Source organism: Varroa destructor, unplaced genomic scaffold (genome assembly GCF_002443255.2).
Source record: "Varroa destructor unplaced genomic scaffold, Vdes_3.0 BEIS01000006.1, whole genome shotgun sequence".
In the NCBI taxonomy this organism is placed as follows: Eukaryota; Metazoa; Arthropoda; class Arachnida; order Mesostigmata; family Varroidae; genus Varroa; species Varroa destructor.
In genome coordinates, this window is record NW_019211459.1 from 24,479,360 (window position 1) to 24,500,285 (window position 20,926).

General features: G+C 45.5%; 1 protein-coding gene and 1 long non-coding RNA gene across 7 annotated transcripts in view; one reads left to right on the forward strand and one right to left on the reverse strand.

The window, feature by feature from the left end:
• The window catches only part of LOC111253356 (uncharacterized), a 174,282-nt gene that overhangs the window by 19,154 nt on the left and 134,202 nt on the right, over window positions 1–20,926 (reverse strand). For all 3 annotated transcript variants that reach the window (XR_015330726.1, XM_022812625.2, XM_022812624.2), the window contains one exon: window positions 10,658–10,965. Coding sequence is in view for 2 of the 3 variants with exons in the window: in XM_022812625.2 (XP_022668360.1) it covers window positions 10,658–10,965 (308 nt within the window). In the remaining variant the exon portion in view is untranslated. The remainder of the gene's footprint in view (window positions 1–10,657; window positions 10,966–20,926) is intronic.
• Window positions 1,679–13,992, forward strand: LOC147755015 (uncharacterized). 4 transcript variants are annotated; one of them, XR_015330738.1, is made up of 4 exons: window positions 1,679–1,933; window positions 6,718–9,941; window positions 13,228–13,322; window positions 13,635–13,992. It is a non-coding gene; the product is annotated as an uncharacterized LOC147755015 (long non-coding RNA). The 4 variants fall into 4 exon arrangements; XR_015330737.1 differs by lacking the exon at window positions 1,679–1,933 and adding an exon at window positions 1,940–2,274; XR_015330736.1 differs by lacking the exons at window positions 1,679–1,933; window positions 6,718–9,941 and adding an exon at window positions 1,940–2,274.

Here is a 20,926-nt window from a genome sequence, read left to right on the forward strand (position 1 = left end):
CATATGTTTGCTGTGTGTACATGTGTTAGTGTGCATTTTTGAATGGACTCCGAATCATGAATGTGGATAGCTCTTGCCTTATAGTATGGACAAACTAAGCCTGTTCTTGCTGTTCTATGCTATCATTGTAGATGCTGTGTGCCAAAGACTAAAAGCCATGCTAGAAACTCGTTCTGTCGTTTTCTCTCTCGTAAGCATCAAATGCATGCATTCGTTTAGACGATCGGACGCGCGACGCTTTACCCCATAGCAGCCCTTACATAATCTCATCTCTGGGTGCTTTCTCCCCCGCCTCCCACCCGCGCTATTCTCTTCCCCCTTACTCCTACCGCGCCTAGGTCCGATCAAGATCAGCAGCAATACAACCCCCTTACTAATACCCCATCGTCGACTCCTGCGCGCCTCTGCCGAGTCCACCGCACAGAATGCACAGGCAGTTGGACTGCAGCGGCGGCGACGGCGGCCACTGCGAACCGACGAGCCCCTTTCTCAATATATAGGGGCCACATACTCTGGGGTCTCATCAACCGACTCACCCAGAGTAACCCCACCCAGTCTACTTCAACCGGAGCAGACCGGAGAAACAGCAAAATCAGCCCCGACTTTAACAAAAGCAGCTTAAAACGGACGCACTCTCCAGCGAGAGATGCATACAAAGTGACACACAGGCAAACTCTCGCTCTAAAAGTTGGGTGAGGCTAGCCAGGTTAGTAAAAGACTGGCTGCTAGGAAAGGTTGGTATTAAAACAAAAAAAAAAAAAAGTAGATGCGACGCTGGATAACGGTGGCATCGCATCTTTGTAGAACTGTGGGACGATAACATCGAAGACGCCAGCAGTAATGACTGTTCTAATCATCTACGTATGGGTCGACTTTAATAACTAAGTCTTTTTAAGGTTGCGCATGCACTTAAGGTGAGAAGCTGGCAGGAATGAAAAACAGGACCAAACGAAAGTCCTACTATGCTACAGTCGATACCATTTATTGTAATTTTCAGCGAAAATAACCTATGTAGTATATTTGGTACTTTCACTGTCGCAGGAGGACAGAAAATTTGGCATGGCATGACTTCTTATTCGGAAGCTATTTCACAACCAGTTTGACCAAACGTATTAGGCAGCCTATATGAAGTCGTTGACCGCCATTGAGCAGTTCGAAAGATACTCGTTCCCGGAAAACCAGTTCTATTATGGCCGTCACCAGCAGTAACCATCGAATCCTAGTACAATAAACAAAACCAATAAAGATAGCACGCTCCCCTGGGATGTTTGGGGCCACCCAATTGATAAGAGCCTGCCCCTATTAACGAAACAACTTTTCTTACCGCTGCTTCCAATCGATTAAACTCGTGCGAATGTTAGCAACAGACGGCTTCCCAGTTTAGCTAGGCGAGTGGATCCATCTATTATACAAGATGTGTTATATATCTGCGCCTACGTAAGTCGGCGCTTAGGCGCGCACTTTGAACCCATCGCGCATCAGATGGGAAAGAAGCGTTCAGTTTGTATATGCAGCAGCAACAACAACGCCGCCGCCGTCGCCGCCGCCGCCGCCGCCGCCGCCGCCGCTCAATCTATTGTCTGCCTGTCGTAAAGGCTTGGTTCAAAGGCAATCGGCGCTTGATTCCTGGCAAGCCACACTCTTCAAGTGTTGTAACAGCATTTGAATTTGCGCGGGAATCAGCGAGCGAGAGGAAGAACCAGAAAAAAACAAGATGAAGAAGATGCTGGTTATTCCCTGCGCATTTACAGTGCGATGATGACGAATTAAAAACCATCGGATAGACAGAAGCCGGCGGATGCTTTCACTCTCGTTCAGGGTAGCAATAAAAATATAAAGAGTGTTTTCCGTATTCACGCTGATGGCTAACTAAGCATTAAGCCGGCGCCAGTCTGTGGTCACAAAATGCAATGACCTGCTGTTTCAGACCGCCGTAAGTTTGGCCGTCTGCCACCCACGTTTGTAAACACGAACCAATAGCTAGTGGTAGTTGATCGAGGCGAATCGAAAGAAAATAGGGAAGTGAGTGATGTCTTAAAGCTAAAGTCGAAGACTCAAGCCGTGCTCGTCTATGACGAAAAAACTGGACTCACAGTCTTGTCCGACCGGTTCATTCGACTGAGTCCCTGCTCAGTTGGTTGCTGCTAGACTGTCATTTTTTTTATTCGTGAAATGTTGCTGGCCTTGAGTAATAAAAAAAAGTTAAATCGAATGATCGACCATCGGAGCATCTTCGAAAAGCTGTCGCAGTCAAAACACCCGTAGGGTCCGAGTGTGAGTAAGCACTAGAGCACGAAAACCAGCCGAGAAAAAGTTGGGATTTGGAAGAATTTTCGTTTTGGCCGCAGTCGAACCCAGCGTTTACAATCGGCCTACTCTATGACATCAACTAACATGTTACTTTCAGTGACATGACGGTTATTGCTTGATTGTTTCAGTCTACAAGCCATCTCCCATATTTCTGCTATCGAAATAACTGATTACTTGGTCACAAAAAACTCCGAGCGTGACACATTGGCGGCGTAAGGATTTGGGCGGATTCAGTGGTTGTCGCCTGGGCCATTTTGAGTCGCCATTTCTAGCACCAATCCATTACGTGGCCACCCAACTGGGAGTGCTGAATCAGTAAAAAGCAAAACGAAACATTCAGTGACCGCGCGCTATTGACAAATAGTTGTCCGTCATTCTGGACCACCTTGCCAATTTTTCATTTAACCAACAATGACAATAATCGCAAGGAGACATTTATTATATTTCGACTCGGCCTGGCCGATGCCGGCTGGCGTCCTCCAAATGAAATATTCAAATAGAGCTGCTGTTATTTCTATAGGGTTGTGTATGCTGTTATAGTGATAGCTGATAATGCTACACGTTCCGGTCAGCCAAACTATATCTGGTACAAGTATCTGAATAGGTCAGGGTTGATGGAATCGAGTAGAATAAATATTTAATATAACATACATATGAGAATAATCTGTTACTATATGATTAGTAATAGTAGAAATTTAACAATTGCACACTTCTTTCTTGTAATATTTTCGAAATCATTCCCCTTTAGGACACCACACACACACACATACACATATGTAGTGGTAAGATGTTTAAACTAAATAACGCTATGACGGCATATTTTGAGGCTAAACTGGCCAGTATTATAGGATAGCACGCTGGCATCAGTTGGTCTTAGGTTTTAATGGCTTATCTGATCGCACCCGAATTACTAGTGCCTTAAAACAGTGGGCAAACGAAAATTGTCATGGCAGTTAAACGCAACCTAGAAACGGGGCGTTATTCACAAATCTATTTTTGCCTACATTTAATACGCAGTTAATGGATTACCACAGTCGATTCAAGTTCTTCTGCTACCCCTTCCATTTGAAGCTGTAAACCCACACCCGCTCATGCCTGTGTATGTCACTTGTTAGGCTCCTCATTGAGGTCTAGCTTCCCTTGCCTTCATCGAACCCACGCATGGACTTCTTCTGCCATTGATTGTTCCCAATGGAGTGTGGACAGTTTGATTGAGGACATAGACACTACACCTTACCGCCATCATCGGCCCGCGCACTTACTGATATGAGCGCAACCACTGCCGAAGCCGCCAACTTGAATCGAATCCGAATTAGATATGATTCGTATCTGAGAAGTGTGCGTTACCACGAACCCCCTGCTCTCCGGCTTATCGTCCTTCTACAAAGGACATTTTCGATAGCAACCATAGCGGTGACAATCCGAATCAGACGATAATAGCCACCCTGACTCCTGTCCGTCCTTCGCTTAGGAGCGCTGCGAGTATAGGGTAGCAAAGGAGTTAGAAAGCCACCTTGCCGCGCCTTTCTTTGCTCGTGCTGTGGCGACGACTTCGTCATTGAATTACATGGCAAGTTGTACAAAGAGGAGCTGGAGGACGGACAACAAATAATCTTTCAAGGCAAGGTGATACTTTAAGCTAACCTATGCCTGTCGTGCTAAAGAACAGAGATCACTATAACCATCTTGCACGTTATACAGACATGGCGTTCTATGCAACCTAGTGCCTTTTTGTTTTTCCAGTGCTACCATTGAACTCAGTTCTGTCGTATTGCCCCAAACCATACGTATCCTTATTGCTTCGTCTGTTCACTGGTAGTTGCTTTTTCCCCGAAGCTTTAGCAAGAGCCTAGGGAAATGAGAGAACTCAGCACGAGAACGCAGTCTACTATTGGAAGCTGCCCCCCGAAGCCAGCACCCGAGGTGGGGCATTAATCGTAGCAACAATTGTATTAGCATTCGAAATTTCGCAAATGCGCGCATTCAACTCTGATCTGAAATCTCTGATCGTCTAATATATATTCAGTTCTTTCTTTCCGGTCCACACAAGAAGCATCTACGGCTCATCGCGAATTCGATAGGTCCACTATTGACAGTTAGCATGAACGTGTCTAGCTGGATTGTTCTATTCGAACAGAGTTTCATGAACGATTGCTTGAACGCTTGCCGGTCCTCAGTTTTAAGCAGGCGGAGCCAGTCACCAAATAAGTAGAGTCATTTTCAATGGGTTAGTAGTACGGTGCGGGAGGCGGGGTTCTGGGGTGGTCCCTGTGGCAATAATCGACGCAAGATGGCATTCGTGGCTCCTTCTCATCGCTGGCAGTTCAAAGGCGACAGTTTTCCCCATGAACTAGTTTCATTCGAGCGATCACCGTGGATTGACATCGAACCTTCGTTTGTTAACGCTCAAAGATCATTGCGTACCTCTGAAATCTAAGTCGGGGTTTACTTCTATCGGAAAACCAGACAAGGAGAGACAATGTTCCGCAGAAAAGGCTGTAACACATTTAGATCGGAAAGCCTGTTGCGTTCTGATATGCCGCTAAAGCAATGGTCCCAAATTACCCCATTTTCCCCTTTTCATTACTTCCACCCATCAACAGCCCCAACTGGGTGACGACATTTAAATTTAGGGCTGATAGAAGGACCCCTCAATACTTGTTTAAAAGTTTCTTTCTTTAATATTCTATAATTCTAGTGTCGTAGCGTTGTAAAGGTAGCATTTTGTCATGTGGGGTAGCCATCGTTGTAGACCGATGCCTGCTAAGCAAATTTCTAAGCTGCGCTTAGTATCTGAGGGACTGAATAGAGCTCTTAGTACATGGTGTGTTTCATTGAAAGAGTAGATTTTTAATTTCTATAAAGTATCACTCGATGGGCTGCGCTTATCCGCTGCCTAAATGGTAGGGTCCGAAGCCATAATTTTTTTAAGGGTAAAAACATCGCTTCCATTACGATATGAGAGCCTGCTGCATCCTATGACGTTGTTTCTTTTTTAAACAATCCTTGATTTACATTTGAAGTGTAGATGTTTCAAAGAGAAATAATCGTTAGTCGCGATGCAAAGGTGCGACCCTCCCGAGAAATGGTCTCTATTTTTGCTGTTCTTGGAATTGTGGTCAAAACAGTAATTCGTTTACTGCGTAGTCAATCTGCAGATCTGATCTCTTCATGGTTGTTCTGAACGTTACCGTACGGTATCGTTCTCTGTATGTGGACCAAATCCTTAGGGCGTTTCAACATGACCTGATATCGTTAGTATAATGAACAGCACACAAGCTTACCTTTTAGGCCTCTAATCACTTATGTAGCATTACAGTCGGGATCGACTGTAATGCTACATAATTCGTAATTTCCGAATTTTTAATTGCTGCCAAACGGATTCGGTAGTGTTTAGCAGCGTCTCTTATTTGGAGCTCATGCAACACACATCATGGCGTTGACGCTGATGATAACGAGGCGACTGGTGGGCTTTGAGCGTCGTATAGCGACGAACTAGACTTTAGCTAGGTGTGCTTGGGTGGCTATGGGATAAACAGAAGTAGTGATACTATTACCGGTGGCCGTTAGAGTAGCGTTCGTTTCGTAGGACGATATCGTTGTAATCGGGCGGCACCGACTGCACCTATGCCTCTATAGCTCCTTGGGAGCGCTAGCGTTGCTCCATTCGCCGGCCCTCTCGCCCCGTTGGCAAGTTGTCCATGGCTAGCTCCCGCAGGCGGCAGAGAGCAGGCTCGCGGAGTTCCGCGCCCAAAGCCCCGCCATCCAAGGTTGACGTGGGTAGATTCTACCTTCGAGCCTCACTGTGCAGGGCAGTGTAGTTGTGGGGGAGAGAAAAGCAAAATGGGCCGAGCACACTCACCGCGCACAGGAGACCGGATAGAAACAGACGAAGCGAGGTGCTTCTCATGCGTAGTTAGATGAGCAGTGGCCGAAGAATGGTTGCGAGGTAAGACGCAGTCATGTGGGACGATCTACTTTCAGTCTGTAGCAGTTGGCGTCGCACAGGCCGCAGAGAGAAACAACGAAAAGTCAACCAGTCTGATCGAGACGCGTCAGATGTTGGTTTCGTGCCTAATTCAGATCAGCGATCATGCTCTCAGCTAAAGTGGCGAATATATGAAGCTCGTATAGAAAATTTTAGTAAAGAGATACCGAGGATTGCGCGGATAGCTATTGGGAAAACTCAGATCGGAACAAATGTTAATGCAATAAAGACTAAACGTTTAGACTCAAGTATCAGTGATAAATTATTTATATCTCAAAAAATATATATGTATATATAAATTATTTATTTATATCTTAAGCAAAAATACGTCATATTTGTTTTCGTGTGTTGCAGCAGAGCGGGCAGGGATATTTCCGTGTGTCTCGATTTGAGTTTCTATGCGTTTTTGTTTTCGATAGGTACCTGTTTGATGAGGTATCCTGTCGTATCGAGCAGATTGCGTGGACACTTCAAGCTGCTCAAAACCTGCCGAATATCGAGACCCGGTGGAAGACCCGCAGTGGCTGCTGCCACTGGGGCACGGAGCGTGTCTAAGGGCATTTACGGGCAACTGCTTGTCGTTATTGACGAAAAAAGGCAACTCTCACTTTTCCCGCGATGACTTCTCAGTTAATACTTCACAAGACACATATAAACATGCACATTTGAGTGGCCACAATTTTTGCTTTCCATGAACAAGGATTACGTAAATCTAACATGTATCCAGTGGATTAGAGGGGCACAATATAAACGATATTATATCACTAATTTGTACGCAATAGTAAATGTTTAACACTGGCGAACTGTAGATCACGCTAGGTCGATTGGATTGCACATCACACAATTAACTTAGCTTTTAAGTTCTCTTCTGTTCTGTATGTATTTACTTGTCCTCTAGAGTGACGCTTCGAGTGAGCAAAGAACTACGACCCACAATTTGTGAAAAGTGAGTTGAACATTGGAAAAAAAACGGGTAGAAATGACGAGCCACAATTAGCTTGATGTACTAAACAAACACGTTTATCGTCATAATGATCACGAAGATAGCTGAATATTTCTGGGACGGATAACATTAACTTTGCGAGGCGTAACTTTATCATTATTGTACTTTGCTATCAATGTGAAGAGTTACCTGCCGCCGATAGCAACACTACATGCAGGTGTTTCTTTTACTCGCGAGTAGCAACATGAACAGCCATGGACCGCGCCTTAAAATGTCTAGGTCCTATTAGTCAGTCTGATTGAACTCATCTGTTTGCTCTGGCCGATTCGCGCGCGCAATTCACTTTCCTCTATACAGTAACAATACAGTGATCTCCAGTGATATTTGCCTGTTTCCTTCCGCAGTGGCAAACACTCGCGTATTTTTTCTTTTCAATGTCATGGATACGTATTCGGACAGAGCGACGCGACGCTCGGCGTTTGCATCATTTTCAACGCATTCTACGGTTGTTCGTATTAACTTCTTTTCGTCTGAGCCTTGTTATGTCCTGTGCTTCCTTTATAACAGTGCCGAGCAAAGACAGCCTCTGTCCTGTGTCCTGCTGAAGCCGAACGCTGCCTACCACGAGTGTTGCAGCCACCGCCGGCGAGCTTCTCCAGCAGCTAAGGGTAAGGCAAGCGACTAGGCAGGCATCCAGGCAGGCGCCCAACCAGCCAAGTCTCTATCGCTGACGCTCTCCGGTGCGGGGCTCTTCCCCAGCAAAGCAGCAGCGGCCGTGGGCAGCTGAGCAGGCTCCCTTTCCTTGACGTAAAAATCGGTCAGTCATCGGTTTTTATCCTGAGACACACTAAGGTTACATACAGCGATGGTGGCAGTGGCCGACACGGCCAACAGCAGCAGGCACCAGCGAACAGCCGCAGAGGCTCCGGCAGAAGCCGGCAGAGGGGCCAGCCGCCAGTCAGCCAGCTTAGGCAAAGCGAAGCGCACAGCTAGAGAGTCTTGTTATTTTTCCATATAGGTTTCGAGTACTGTCGTTCTACCCTGCTAGAACCGCCCAGCAACCGACCGAGTCGGCCAGCCCTCAGAAAACAGGACTGCCACTGCCATGGGCCGCCGTTCGTCCGACCAGCGGCTCACACCGCCTTTGCCGCTACTATTCGGCTGTACCAGCAGCAACACAAAGAAAAGATGGAGGCATTTTTTAGTCGTTTTTTTTTTGGGTAGCACCAACAGCAGCGGTCCTAGTAGTAGGGATATGTAGGGGAAGGGCCGAAAGGGGGTGCCACACAAAAAGAACGGTGGTTCTGGGTAGCGGTAGTCTATGGTGGGCCGGCAGAAAAAAAGGAGGCGGCTACCGATGCGCGTCCGAGCCCAGTTGCGCCCGCGCTCTGTCCAACCGACAGAACGGCAGCAGCACCTCAGAGCGCAAATGATCAGCGTTGACGCCAGTCCAACAGCAGTGAGAATCTCATCATCACCACCGTGAGACGCAGCGCCAGTTAGGTAACAGCGGCAGTATCGGGACAGCGGTAGCAGCAAAGGAGCAACGGCAAGACAGCGCACTGAAGAAATGCGCCAAGGGGCCGAGAACAGCTGAGCGACGTGGCCTAGACCAGGGCCTGTGCTGCAGTCGCCACGGCCGTCTGTCTGCCGTCGCACGCACCCTACGTATAAAAAGATCTTCATGCGTCTCCCAGCCACTGCAGCCATCGCTACTCATTCTGCCCCTCTCCTGCTCATTCCGTTTTCTTTTTTGCCCCTCATATATTACTCTACCATTTTTTTTTCGCGTGCCTTCTTGTCGTAGTCGCTCAATACTCCTGCTGCTTTGCTGTTCCACATTAACCCTCTCTATCTCTCTATCATATTTTTGCCCCACTCTCACACGATCGGTGGACCGACCGCTCGGTCACCAGCGTGCTTATGTCGCTCGCTGTCCCATTTTACCGGCTGTATCGTTTTCTCTCTAATACGTTTTTATTTATGTAGAAAAGTTTTTGCGGAGACGCTGTTCCCCTGACGTGGAGCGCCCGGCGCTAGTGCAGCCGCTGCTGAGGTAACTGCCGAGGTGGCTCCACGACTAAGACACGGTTGTAGGTCCCAGCACGCATTCGACGCCTAGGTCGTAGACTAACAGCAGGTTCAGGCGCCATAGCTTAGACGAAGGCCATGCAGATTCGCGCTGGCTGCCTCAGTGCTACTGTGAGTGAAGCTTCTCACACCATACCTGCTCTGGTGTCGCTATCATGCGCCTTGCACTCCAAGCCCAAAGTCACTATTTACTACTACTGCCTCTTAGCTTTGGACCAGCACAGGGGCATAGATCTACGCGCGTATATTTGAGCACATAGGCACACGTCGCGATTCTTCCTAGGAGGGGTTCTAAAGGTTTGTCATGTACTTAGGGACTTCAGAAACTATTTTTCTCCCTCATTCTCTTTGCTTGACTCGTAAATCCTTCGTATTTTAGACAGGGCGGTACCCTATGCGGTAAGAAAGCGGGGACTTAACCAGAACAGAGGGACAGAGAGCTGGAAACCCAATTTAGTTCAGCTGGCCTGTGTAAGTATAGGTGCTGTAGGGACACGAAGGGTGATCAACTATTACATCGGCTAACTACATACTTCGAGGAGAAAGTGGCGTGGTCTGCGTGGCTGATGCGCATCTCTTCGAGTATGTTACCACGGCAACTATGAACAAGTAAGCATGCGGTCACCGCTGGTTCAAATCTCAGCGTTGGCAAAGATTGTGTTACTATTGTGGATCATTACAGAAGGCTACTTGAGTTGTTACCACGCCATTTCATAAAGCTGTTGAAAAAAACCCGACAAGAATCGTCTTCTAGCCTCTAGTATCTAAACTTCTAGTTCAGTGGGCAATTTCTCAATGCGTTACTTAAGCAGGCGGTAAAAAAACACAATGGCATTGGCTGAGCGCGTCAAAAACATGGCCGACTAAGAGCAAAAATCTCTGTGGTCGTTCTGGACGTGTGCCGTGTATAGCTAGATCTCCTCATGGTCAGTGTGTTGTATAAGCGTGGTGCATTTTATTTAACTGCGTTTAACCAATGAGTAAGCAGACTTATTACGAAACTTCTAGGGAGATTGTTCGGCAAATGCTTTGAACTCAATGCTATTAATATTTACATTCGTAATTATATTAACAGTTCCTTCCTATGAGCAAAATATATGTCAAATTTAATCTAATGTTATACAGCATAGTTTATATATAGGCAATAATCGAGTGTCCGAGTACTACCACTACGCTCTACATAATTAAAAAATAATATATATATAGAAAGAAAAGCTCCTATATATATATATATATATATAGGAGCTTTTCTTTCTCGTTTTTTACTACCGAAATCATACGCTCAATTCTTGATGCATTACCTACTATTGGAACACGACACTTACCTGGGGGCACATTTTACAGCCGTATTTCCGGGGGTTTGCTGATGCTGCCCCGGCGTTGAGGGGCCCTGCTTTTGCTAGCGGAGGCCCTACGAGCAACATGTTAGACATGTTATGCCCGTTCGTATGCTGTGCTTGACCTAACGCGCGAGCTCCCGCTTGGCTAAGGACGCCCCCCGCGCCATACATAGCGTTCACGTTTGCAACGTTAGCCACGTTGGGCGCCGAAGGGGCGAGCGGTGCTAGAGGGGCTAGCGGGGGTAATTGCGGCTCCAAAGACCGACCATCTTCCGCCAGGCTCGCCGAGTGACCTAGATAACGAAGACATAAAACAAAAAAAACATGAAAAAACGGACGATTGAACCCGTTAGCTCAACTAACATTGATAGCTTTCGTGCTAGCCTACTTCTGTCTGTTGCTAATGTATGTATGTTCTTATGTGTTTTTATTCTCCAGGTCTTTGTGTGTGGGCTGTAGAGGGGTTGTTTTCTCAACTAAAACAATTTTTCATATAAATGTCGTCGACGTTTTAATATTACTTGATCTCTATTCCTACGTACTCCTCGACAGAGGATGCCCTTCTAAAGCATTGTTACATGGAAATTTTATTTAATCGGTTAATTATTTTTTTCGGTTATTTAATGAATTGGTTTATATTATTAATAAATTTAATATTATTGTCGTGCAGAGTTACTAATTCACCGATAGTGGCTCATTATGTATACTAACAGATGCTGGCGTGTAGGATAAATATGGCTAAGGTAGTAGGGAATGGTAACACGTTTGGATTTACTCCTCAGAGCATGCCTTTTTGGAGACCTTTTTAAAAAAGGGTTCAAAAAGTTTACCTTTAGCCCGATCGATCTAAAAACAAGGTCGATCTAAAAACAAGAAAAATCTATCTAAGAAAAAGATCTAAAAACCTTTAGATCGATCTAAAAACAAGGTCACTAAAACTCAAATCTCATTTACCTGACATATAACTATAATATTATATATATATATATATGCACACGTGGCCAACTAAAGACACCAGCCAACTCTAAATCACTTAGAAGAAGAATTGAATGTTCGGACGCGCATTTCCGTATAACCGGACAGAGAGTAACACAAAACACAGCCAAAAGAATGGCCCCAAATTTGCTGGGTAGCGCTCGAAGCTGGTTCATACAATGCTGCTGACTCTTTCTCCGAGGGGCCTTTCAAGGACACGCACCGCGTAAGGCCAACTAAAATAATGCGTCAACAGTGTCCTAATTTTGTTGATTTCTTTTTCCCAACTGAACAGAGGCGGAATCGATACTACTGAGACGAGTTGAAAGGCCGACATAACACGACTGCAATGTTGTTGTTCAGTATAGGCTATATAATCAACTGATTAAAGCGAAAACCGACTGGGAAATGCCTGGCATATTTTGTCTGAGCTTCAAAGAAAAAGAAACATTTCAATACAACGTAACATATCCAATGCTTAATTTCCTGTCCAGTTGAAAGAACTACAGTCTTAAGAAGAAAATTAAAATCTGTTTTTGATTGTTTTGTTGGTTTTGTAAAAATTTGAGCTGAATGGCAGTCAAAGCTCGACCACGTTCCGGACCAACGAAACGTGGCAAAAAAAACTTACCTTCCTAGAAAAGAAAGTTTTGTATGTTGCACAGATACGTGCGTAAAGTTAACTTGTGCTTTAATTGCTGGTCTGTTGACATAAATCACGAGATCGAAGGGTTATTGCTAATTGTTTGGGTTATACGAAATTGAATCGAGAGCTGTTATTGACACTGATACGGCGATCAGGATCGATGGACGCTGGATGCGTTGATTGGTGTAAAAACGGTTGTTTTATTTTATTCAAACTGAACTAGAAACCCCAATAGAAATATAACATGATTTGAGACCAAGAGAAGTTTGGGGAAATTTTACAGTAGAAAGTTTAAGCTCTTAACAAAATCACTGCTGGTCTTACCTAACTGCGTTTACAAACATAAGCGGAGATATGGACTGTTGTTGCCGATTTTAGTGTCTTGACTATATGTCTGTATATATATATATATATATATAGTATTTACGTACACATACGCGTCATAGCGGTCGTCACAAATACCTCTAAAAAAACGTTCTGTTTATAACTATTTTGTCTTCGCGGTATTCGTTAGTTGGCCAAATTCAACACGATCTTCATAGCTCATACGTGTATATTACTTTTCCCATTTGGCAATTCAATAATGAGATTACGCTGCAGACAAGTTCTATCTCCATATCGATTTTTACTCCAATATAGGGAAATCACTTTCAATTGAGAATTCCGGCTGAACTTCGCTGAACACGGTAGGGACTGACTGTGCCGTAGCGCCTATACTTAGCAATAATTTCTTTCGATCATGTCAGCAGCGCATATTGCAGTAGCTTGGCCTTCTGCCCAGGCATCATAACACTGTAGTTTCACCTGTTTACCAGGACACAAGCGCTGACAGTGACGAGTTCTGCTGGTCCATTCAATAAGGCCGCATATCTATGCAAATGAGAGTAAAATGAATAATAGCAATAGTCGTATTGACAATAAATCATTTTAACAGGCCAATGGACGTATCTGCAGCGGGTAATCTTGCATGTGCGCTAAGCCATGGAGCAGAATTAGAAAGCGACAACTTCCTACTGCCTGACAAGCGTGGTCTGTACCGGCTTCAACGTTCAGTGCGCCATAGTCGTGTAAATTAAATATGTTAAACTATAGGTAACAATTCAGTAATTCTGATGGATTTTTAATGTCCTTAAATCTAGAAGCCATGGGGGATCTTCAGGATTACCTCGTGCAAATGTTTCTAAAAATTTTCAGGCAGTAATCCACTCTCTCAACTCTAACTTCTATTGATAATCAGTGAAACACTGCAAATAGAACATCATTTTCCTTGACATCACAGACTCTGTAGTTGTTTTATAGAAAGGATAAAACTGACTGTTTGTGATTATTTCGTCATATCAGTGTGTTCCATATATAGGTAAATAGAACGCGTTTTCTTTCGGAGGTAACCTACATGCTGAAGAAAACGGCGATCTGGCTTAATTACCAGCTGCTGTTGATGGTTCCAAGATCAGATAAGCGGTCAAACCGGCATCGTTCTAAGGGTCACCTGTATAGCTGCTATTAGGCTAAAAAAACGGACGGTACGGTACCTTACCGAATATGCGCGCAATCTACAACAGCCCTAAGTCTGAAACAGTCCCTATACTGACTCACTGTGGCAATATTCTGTTCATGTCATCGGTGTTTACGTTTATATAAATAATATATACATGTAAAAACAAAGCTGAATAAACCTACCGCGTCGTCTGCAAGCTATCGCTATGTGTACTTTTTCTGCGTTGTTTTCTAAATCAACAACAATCCGTCTGCTTTGACTGAACATACTAGCATTGGGTTAGTGTATGAACAAAAATTGCATGCTTTCCTAAAATAACTAGTTTGTCTTAATAATAGCTGGCTAGGGCTACCTCCCGCGGGCCGATGGAGATGGTCAGCGCAAACGCGTCCGCCCCCTCTCCAACGGCTGTAGTCAATGGATGGGGTAAGGGAGAGTATAGGGAAAATATTACGGTTGGGAAGTTAGTGGTACTCCCAGTCGGACCCTCTGGGGAGTTCTACACTGACTGCGGTACACGGAGCTCACAGTTCTTCACTGGCTCATCTTCGAGACCCTGTAAGAGGGAGAAAGAGGGCCAGCAACATGTTGCATTGGCTAATACATTGATTACTTGGTCGGTTCTTCAGTGCCTTTATCGCTGCCGCCGCCCTTGCTAGCAGGCAAAAGAGTCAGTTATTTGGGGGATTGGCACACGCTGCGATGTGATCGCTAGGAGCCCATCCAGCAGTGAAACATTTTGGCACAAACAGGTAGCAAGCGATCTTCTTGACTTCAGAAACCTTCTTTGACGGCGCCTTTCTTCGTCCTTGTTTGCATCTCAATATCGTCTTTTCTACAGCTGTAACCGAACGGGGCCTCCAAATCTAAAGGATTCGTCAGGCATTTGACGTCAAAAAGTGTCATCGTACGAATGGGCCCGGTCATAGAGATTGGATAGAAAAAGTAGTGCTGAATGGACATAGCAAGGGACTGCGTATGATAACTGCGACTATGTAGGGAAGCTGGATCGATTTATATTTGCAAACGTCTTTTCTATACGTGACCAATCTTTTGTTTGTAACTTAAAACACAAGTTCTTACTTGTACAGCCTATTCGTTAATTTTCTAACGAGCCACATTGGGAAGCATATTTTTTTACAAGCACAGACAGAATGCTTTTTATGACCGATGCACGCGACATATGGTTCCTATATCGAATATATTTATTGTAAGCTAAAATAATTAGGCGTTGCAGATTAAGTGCAGCCTAGTGTATATATGCATATATACAGATGAACAGATATGTTCGACAAAAGGTCGATTAAATAACCACGAGTCCGCGTTAAAATGTTCGCCATTTTCTCCAGCCTAATATTTCACACTATGGATATACGCTAACACCAAAATCATCTCACTTTTACATTATCACAACGGCCACCGTATGCTTTACCGGTGATAGAGCATCTCCTAGTCGAACAACGTTGAGTTGAGGGGGATTGTCTGTGTGTGTCGGCCAGCAACGAGTTAATTTTTAAAAGTGTTTCCACATCGGCTGCGGTGGGACGCTTTGCCTCGGGTACATTGTGACTATATGTGTATGCGTATCTGTACGTGTGTTGGCAGTACGGGGGACGAACCATACAAGGGGCTTGTAGATAGGCAGATGCTGGAGGTGCGTGCGTTGTCTTGGGTACGTTCGTTCTAACCCTTGAGAGCGCGGACTCGTCCCCTGATGATGGTGGTGGCTCTGGATGGGGAAGTCTGACCATATACGCCAAGGTCTGACCAATTGGCTGACAGCATCCGCCTCACCGCTGACTGCAGTTGGCATCCGCGCTACGGGTCAGACTCGCGGGCAAAGGCCCTTGACACAAAACGATACGGCTAACAGGGTGTCATGCCATCGTTCGTCTGGTTTACGCCGTGTACCTCACATGCATTGGCCTGGCCAGCTAGTGAGGCTCGGGAGAGACCCGTTTGCAATATCCGTGCGGATGGACTACTAGGCGCTGATGACTGGTCGAGCTAACGTGCTTCTTCGAGGAAGAGGGCCTGTGGTTTGTTGAGCTATCTTTTATATAGATAGACAAGGGTCTCTTACAACCGGCACTCCTTCTGCACTGTACCCCTAAATCTCGACATGGTCCGGGATAAGCTGGCCAAGCCTGGCCTGCCGAGATTGCTGTCTACAAATTCAGTGTTTATATTGGGCAGTTACGGTCATCCGCTTCATTCTCCTGCTTTGCCTTCGGGCCCCGTCTTTGGTAGAATGCTCTGGTACATCATTCAGACTCTAAATGGAAATTAGAGCAATGCCCACCGGCCGTGTTACAAATCAAACGCTTATTCTACTGCCTAAAAAACTCCGATCTTAAGTACGTAACTTATTCTACATACACACACACATACGTATATGTGTACATATAAACATATAAACGTGGTAGCTTGGGCCACCAAACCTCTGGGTACAACAACCAAAAGTCAAGAAATTTTCTGTATACACTGAAAGTGTCATTATACGTATTGAATACAACCATCATGCACTCCGGTTAGAAGTTAAGTTCAGAATTTATGCCCCTTACTAATTATTCTCGATAGGCTCTGCCTTGATTTTACAATTAACTTTTTAATAAAAATCGTGCGTCAGACATTTTTGCTAAATGAAAACTAATCAGAGCATTTCTGAAATATACTAGATACAAACGCAATTCAATTTCTACCTAACAGCAGGCCAAAAGCCCCAGAAATGCAATTTAAACGACCCAAGATTCAAAACAGCTAAAGAATTCAAAATGTGTAAAAAGCCCCAAAAGAGCTAACCGTTAAAGCTTTGTTGGAGGATGCAATTGCCGGTTTATTGTTGTTTTGTAAAGCGAGCGTTAATATCCGTATTAAAAACATTACGTATATGAAAAGTGGCTTTTTGAACCATCTTGGTGGACTTTCGATAAACTTCCCGTCTGCCCCATACAAGTCTCCCGTAGGGTTTCTTTTTTGTAAATCGAATGAAACCGGCAATAACGTAGATTGACCGGTTTCGAAGAATGAAACTTTCGTATTGGTGAAAAATTTGTCAGTGCCGAAGAATTCGATGACCCCTGAAGTTCTGACTAAAAAGAACTAAATTTCGTCTGGTATCAGGGGTGGAGAATGAACGCATGCAAATTACAGAATTGTACATAAAGACATAGGGAAAAATACCGGATATGGACTTGTCCAACATATGTGGTATTAATAAAACGTAAACACACGGAGAAAGGTAGTAAAACTATGAAATCTGTTTGCCAAATGTGATCGAAAAGCGATCTTTATCCATTGTCTCCGCATTGGACCAACCCTGCAGGGACAATCAATTTCTTTGAGTGACTGGAATATAAAAAAAAAAGTTGCCCGTCTGCAGACGACCTCCCATGGATACGAGGACGATGTTTATGAGGCAAAATGAATTGAGATGAAGATTAGGAAGAAAGGGTTCAGATCTCAGTTAAAACTATTCGAGAAGTGTTTCTGGTAATTGCGAATATTTGATATACAATTCAGCTGGTACTTCTGAGAGAGCAGTTTTTGTCGTTTCCTTTGTACCTTTTTTAGACTTTCTTCAATTTTTATTATAATTTTTGAAAACTAAGCATAACGCTAGTTACATTAAACGGATATCCCTGCCAGAAGCATCTCTGTTAGCATACGTTGAACAGTTCATTTAGATTTTTTTTTTTTATTTAGGTACGTGTCTACATTAAGGGAAGACGTTAAAATTCTATTCATGCCATTACTGAATATGTGTTTACAGAGGGGCAACGGTTAATACGGATGCTAAAAAGAGCATCTCTCACGACTAAATCGAAACGATTTATATCCTTTTTCGTAAACCTGTTATGCCATAGCTCCATTCTTAATTTAGCCTTTCTTGATTTTTCTTTGTAAAAGGAAGCACCCTTACGTCGGGGGCGTCGTTATTACGATGTTCATCATTAGCAACCCTTCATACTTTCTCCGTAATTATTCCCGTCCCGCGCTCATCCTTCTTCCACTGTTTTCTTGAAACTAGTTTAGCATGTACACCTTGAACACTGTGCACTATTCTACATTTTATTTGACCTTCGTCTGTCATCAAGTAGCCAGTATCATCGCAGAACGTTGGAGCGCTGATGTCAGCAGGAACAAGGGACAACTATTGAGCTCTAGCCCAATGCAGCTGGGCACTGGCCAAACTTAGACGACATAGCGACAGCTTGTAAACCCCTCTTGAACCACAACAGTAGCAACGCCATGGTGTAAAATTAGCAGATGAAAATAAAGATTTCCGTAGCCCCCTGTAACCGTCAATGCCCAGCTTTTAATCCAGTTAAGCAGAGCACTCAGGATCCAGGAGAAAGTTGATCACCTGCTCTTCGCTTTTCCAGCAGCATCGGCATCACAAAAAAGCAGGAGCAGCAGATCAGTCCCCTTTCATAGGCTACCCAACTGCCCATTGCTTCGTTGAGGTAGATTCTGATCCCACCAGCTTCTAATGCCAATACAATACAACGGACTGCTACTGACCGTCTCTCCGTCGAGATCCACCCATTCTAGCGACTCTACGGCCGCTGCTATGGGCTCCGGCATTGGTCCGTTCACTACCCCGTTCCATAGTCAACTGCTTGGCCCTGTAGCTCTATCCTTCCTCTACGTATGCGTGTTATGCATCTCTTGCCCCGTCGTCCGGCGACAGCCTACCACCGCGCTCTACCGCTGCCGAAGCTGAGGCTCTGGCCGTTCCCTCAGCTGTTGGCGGCGATGGCGGCTTGCTCTTGCCTCTCTTGCTTAACCTTCTTTTGGTTCTCATGCCATGCACACAGCAGGCCGCTTTGGCTGGTGGTGCTAATCCTGCTGCTACTGCTTCTGCGCTGGCGGTGAGATCTCCGTCAGCAGGGCGCCGTCACCGCCTTCGTCGCATTGGAGAAAGGGTAAAGAGTTGAACGGTTAGGCCTGGTTAAGGCGGACAACCGGGGAAGGCTAGCGATCGGGAGCATAGAAAGAAGCAGGAGTTGGGGGTTGTGCGAGGAGAATTTAGGAGCCTTTAGGAAAAATTCAATGGGGGGTTGAGCACATCGGGTCTGCCTTGGAGGATCCAATACACAGGCGAAGCCCCCGACGGAGGCCGGGAAGGCTTCCAGTTGGTTCCCTGTGCAGAAAGAGAAACGGGTTGGTCGGTTGGTTACTTCTGCTGCGCTGCTTCCCCTTTTAGTCTCTCGTTGGATTGCATCTGCTGCTGATGTTGATGCGGCTGCCGCCTACGCCTTGAGGGTGGTCGACTGAACAGCTCCTTGGTTGATGCAGAAGGCTTCGAAGAGGACTAGTTGTACGATGTGGGCCATCAGGACTACGAGAGCCACGAACGCTGACTGCTGTGTGTTTCGTGCCTTCTGAGCAAAGAGAAGAAGGCCAAGGCAAGGGGGCATGCTTGGGGTGACACCTGGGGGAGTGGATGCGTTGAAAAGAAAGCACGACGCACCCCTGCGTTCGCCCTCGCTGCTGCTACTGCCGACGCCGCGGCCGCCGCTGACGCCACTGCCTTGCCGACGAGGTCGAGCTGCGGCCACAGGCATTATCGCTGGCGCAGCCGTCAGACCCGCCGGTCTACGGGAGGAGGCCAAGCGGCGGGAGGACGGGTGAGGGACATTGCATAGGCTAACGCTGCTGGTGAACGAAAGAACCAACCCCACGCCAGCAAATGTACGAGCAGCAATAGAAGCAGCAGAAGCTAGCGCGAATTGAAAATAGAAGCGAATGGTTGCCCCCGAAGGGGCCTTCTCCGGCTCCTTTACCCTTACTACTATTGAACTTGCAACTACGACTAGTCTACGCGGACATCGCTGTGGCCACGGTGGCAGTAGCAGTAACGTTGGGCTAGCCGCTGGCTCGGCAACACATACACGCACATATTATAGTCAAACGCCGACACATACAGACACAGGCTCCTGGACACCTAGAATGACGCATTGGCCGAAGGCTCTGACAGCACATAGGCTGATGCATATAATAGACCCAGAAAGCTGGCGTATTACGGAAGCCCATTGGAGGCTGTTTACGAAAAAAAAAAAAGCACAATCCAATTGACGCGATACTGCTTTGGCCTAGCTAGTGAGGATTAAACAGGGCAAACGCTTGCAGGGAAAACCGAGTCGAGCCAATGCTATTGACGTCACGCCCGTATCCGTGCCCCTATACACACCACTGCCAAGTCGCCTGCCGGCGTGTCAAGGGGCAGTTGTATAGAGTATAGATAAGGAGGAAAAGTAAACAGCTTGTCTGCATGGCCGACCCCAAAGCCTTCAAATTCCGATCAAGTTCCCGTCAACAAAGGCCTTTTCTCTACCACTACTACTGCTACTATGAGTACTTAAAACCTTACGGTTCGCAGATACCCAGCTTCGGACCCGTATAGTGGTTACGCTTGAAATGACTTGAGGAAGCTCGGTAAGGCTTGACCGCTTGATCCGAAAAAATCTACATAAGATTCCTATTCGATCTCACTAGTGAATCGGCATCGTTTTCTTAAACGTGCCATGACTCTCATAAATCTAGTACGTGACATGACGCGTGGGGTTGTAGAGGACGACAGTTAGCGTATGCAGCATGAACTTGTCCCGTCGTCCTAATGGCAACCTCATAGGGGAATTGACCGGCAATACATCGTGGCGCGTGGAAAAAAAAAGTTACATTTGCAATCTCTCGCGTGGTCTGACCAGCTCAGAAAATGCTCATGATTATCAAGGGATAGGATATAAGCATTAAGCTTTTTGGCACATTTCAAAGAGCCAGCATGCTCTAGTTGTAGGTCGAGCGATATACGTATTTTATTGATGAAACGTATGCAAATACAAAGGCAAACTGGTCCGCAAAGGTAGCGATGCGATAAAGCTGACGAACAGGAGATTATGAGTTGACGTTATCTAATCTTTATGAAAATCGTTTTGAATTAAACTTCTGATGGTTTGTTATTTTCTTATCGTTTCTATATTCTGTGCTTTCTATACTATTGCGAGGTAACCATTCCTTTTTACACAATGCTGTTATGATAACCTTTTGCTATATCAAAGCTATGCTTAGAGATACTCTAATCATGCCGGTTTTTCCGGTCCAGACGCTCGCTCTCTTGTAGGTATTCTGC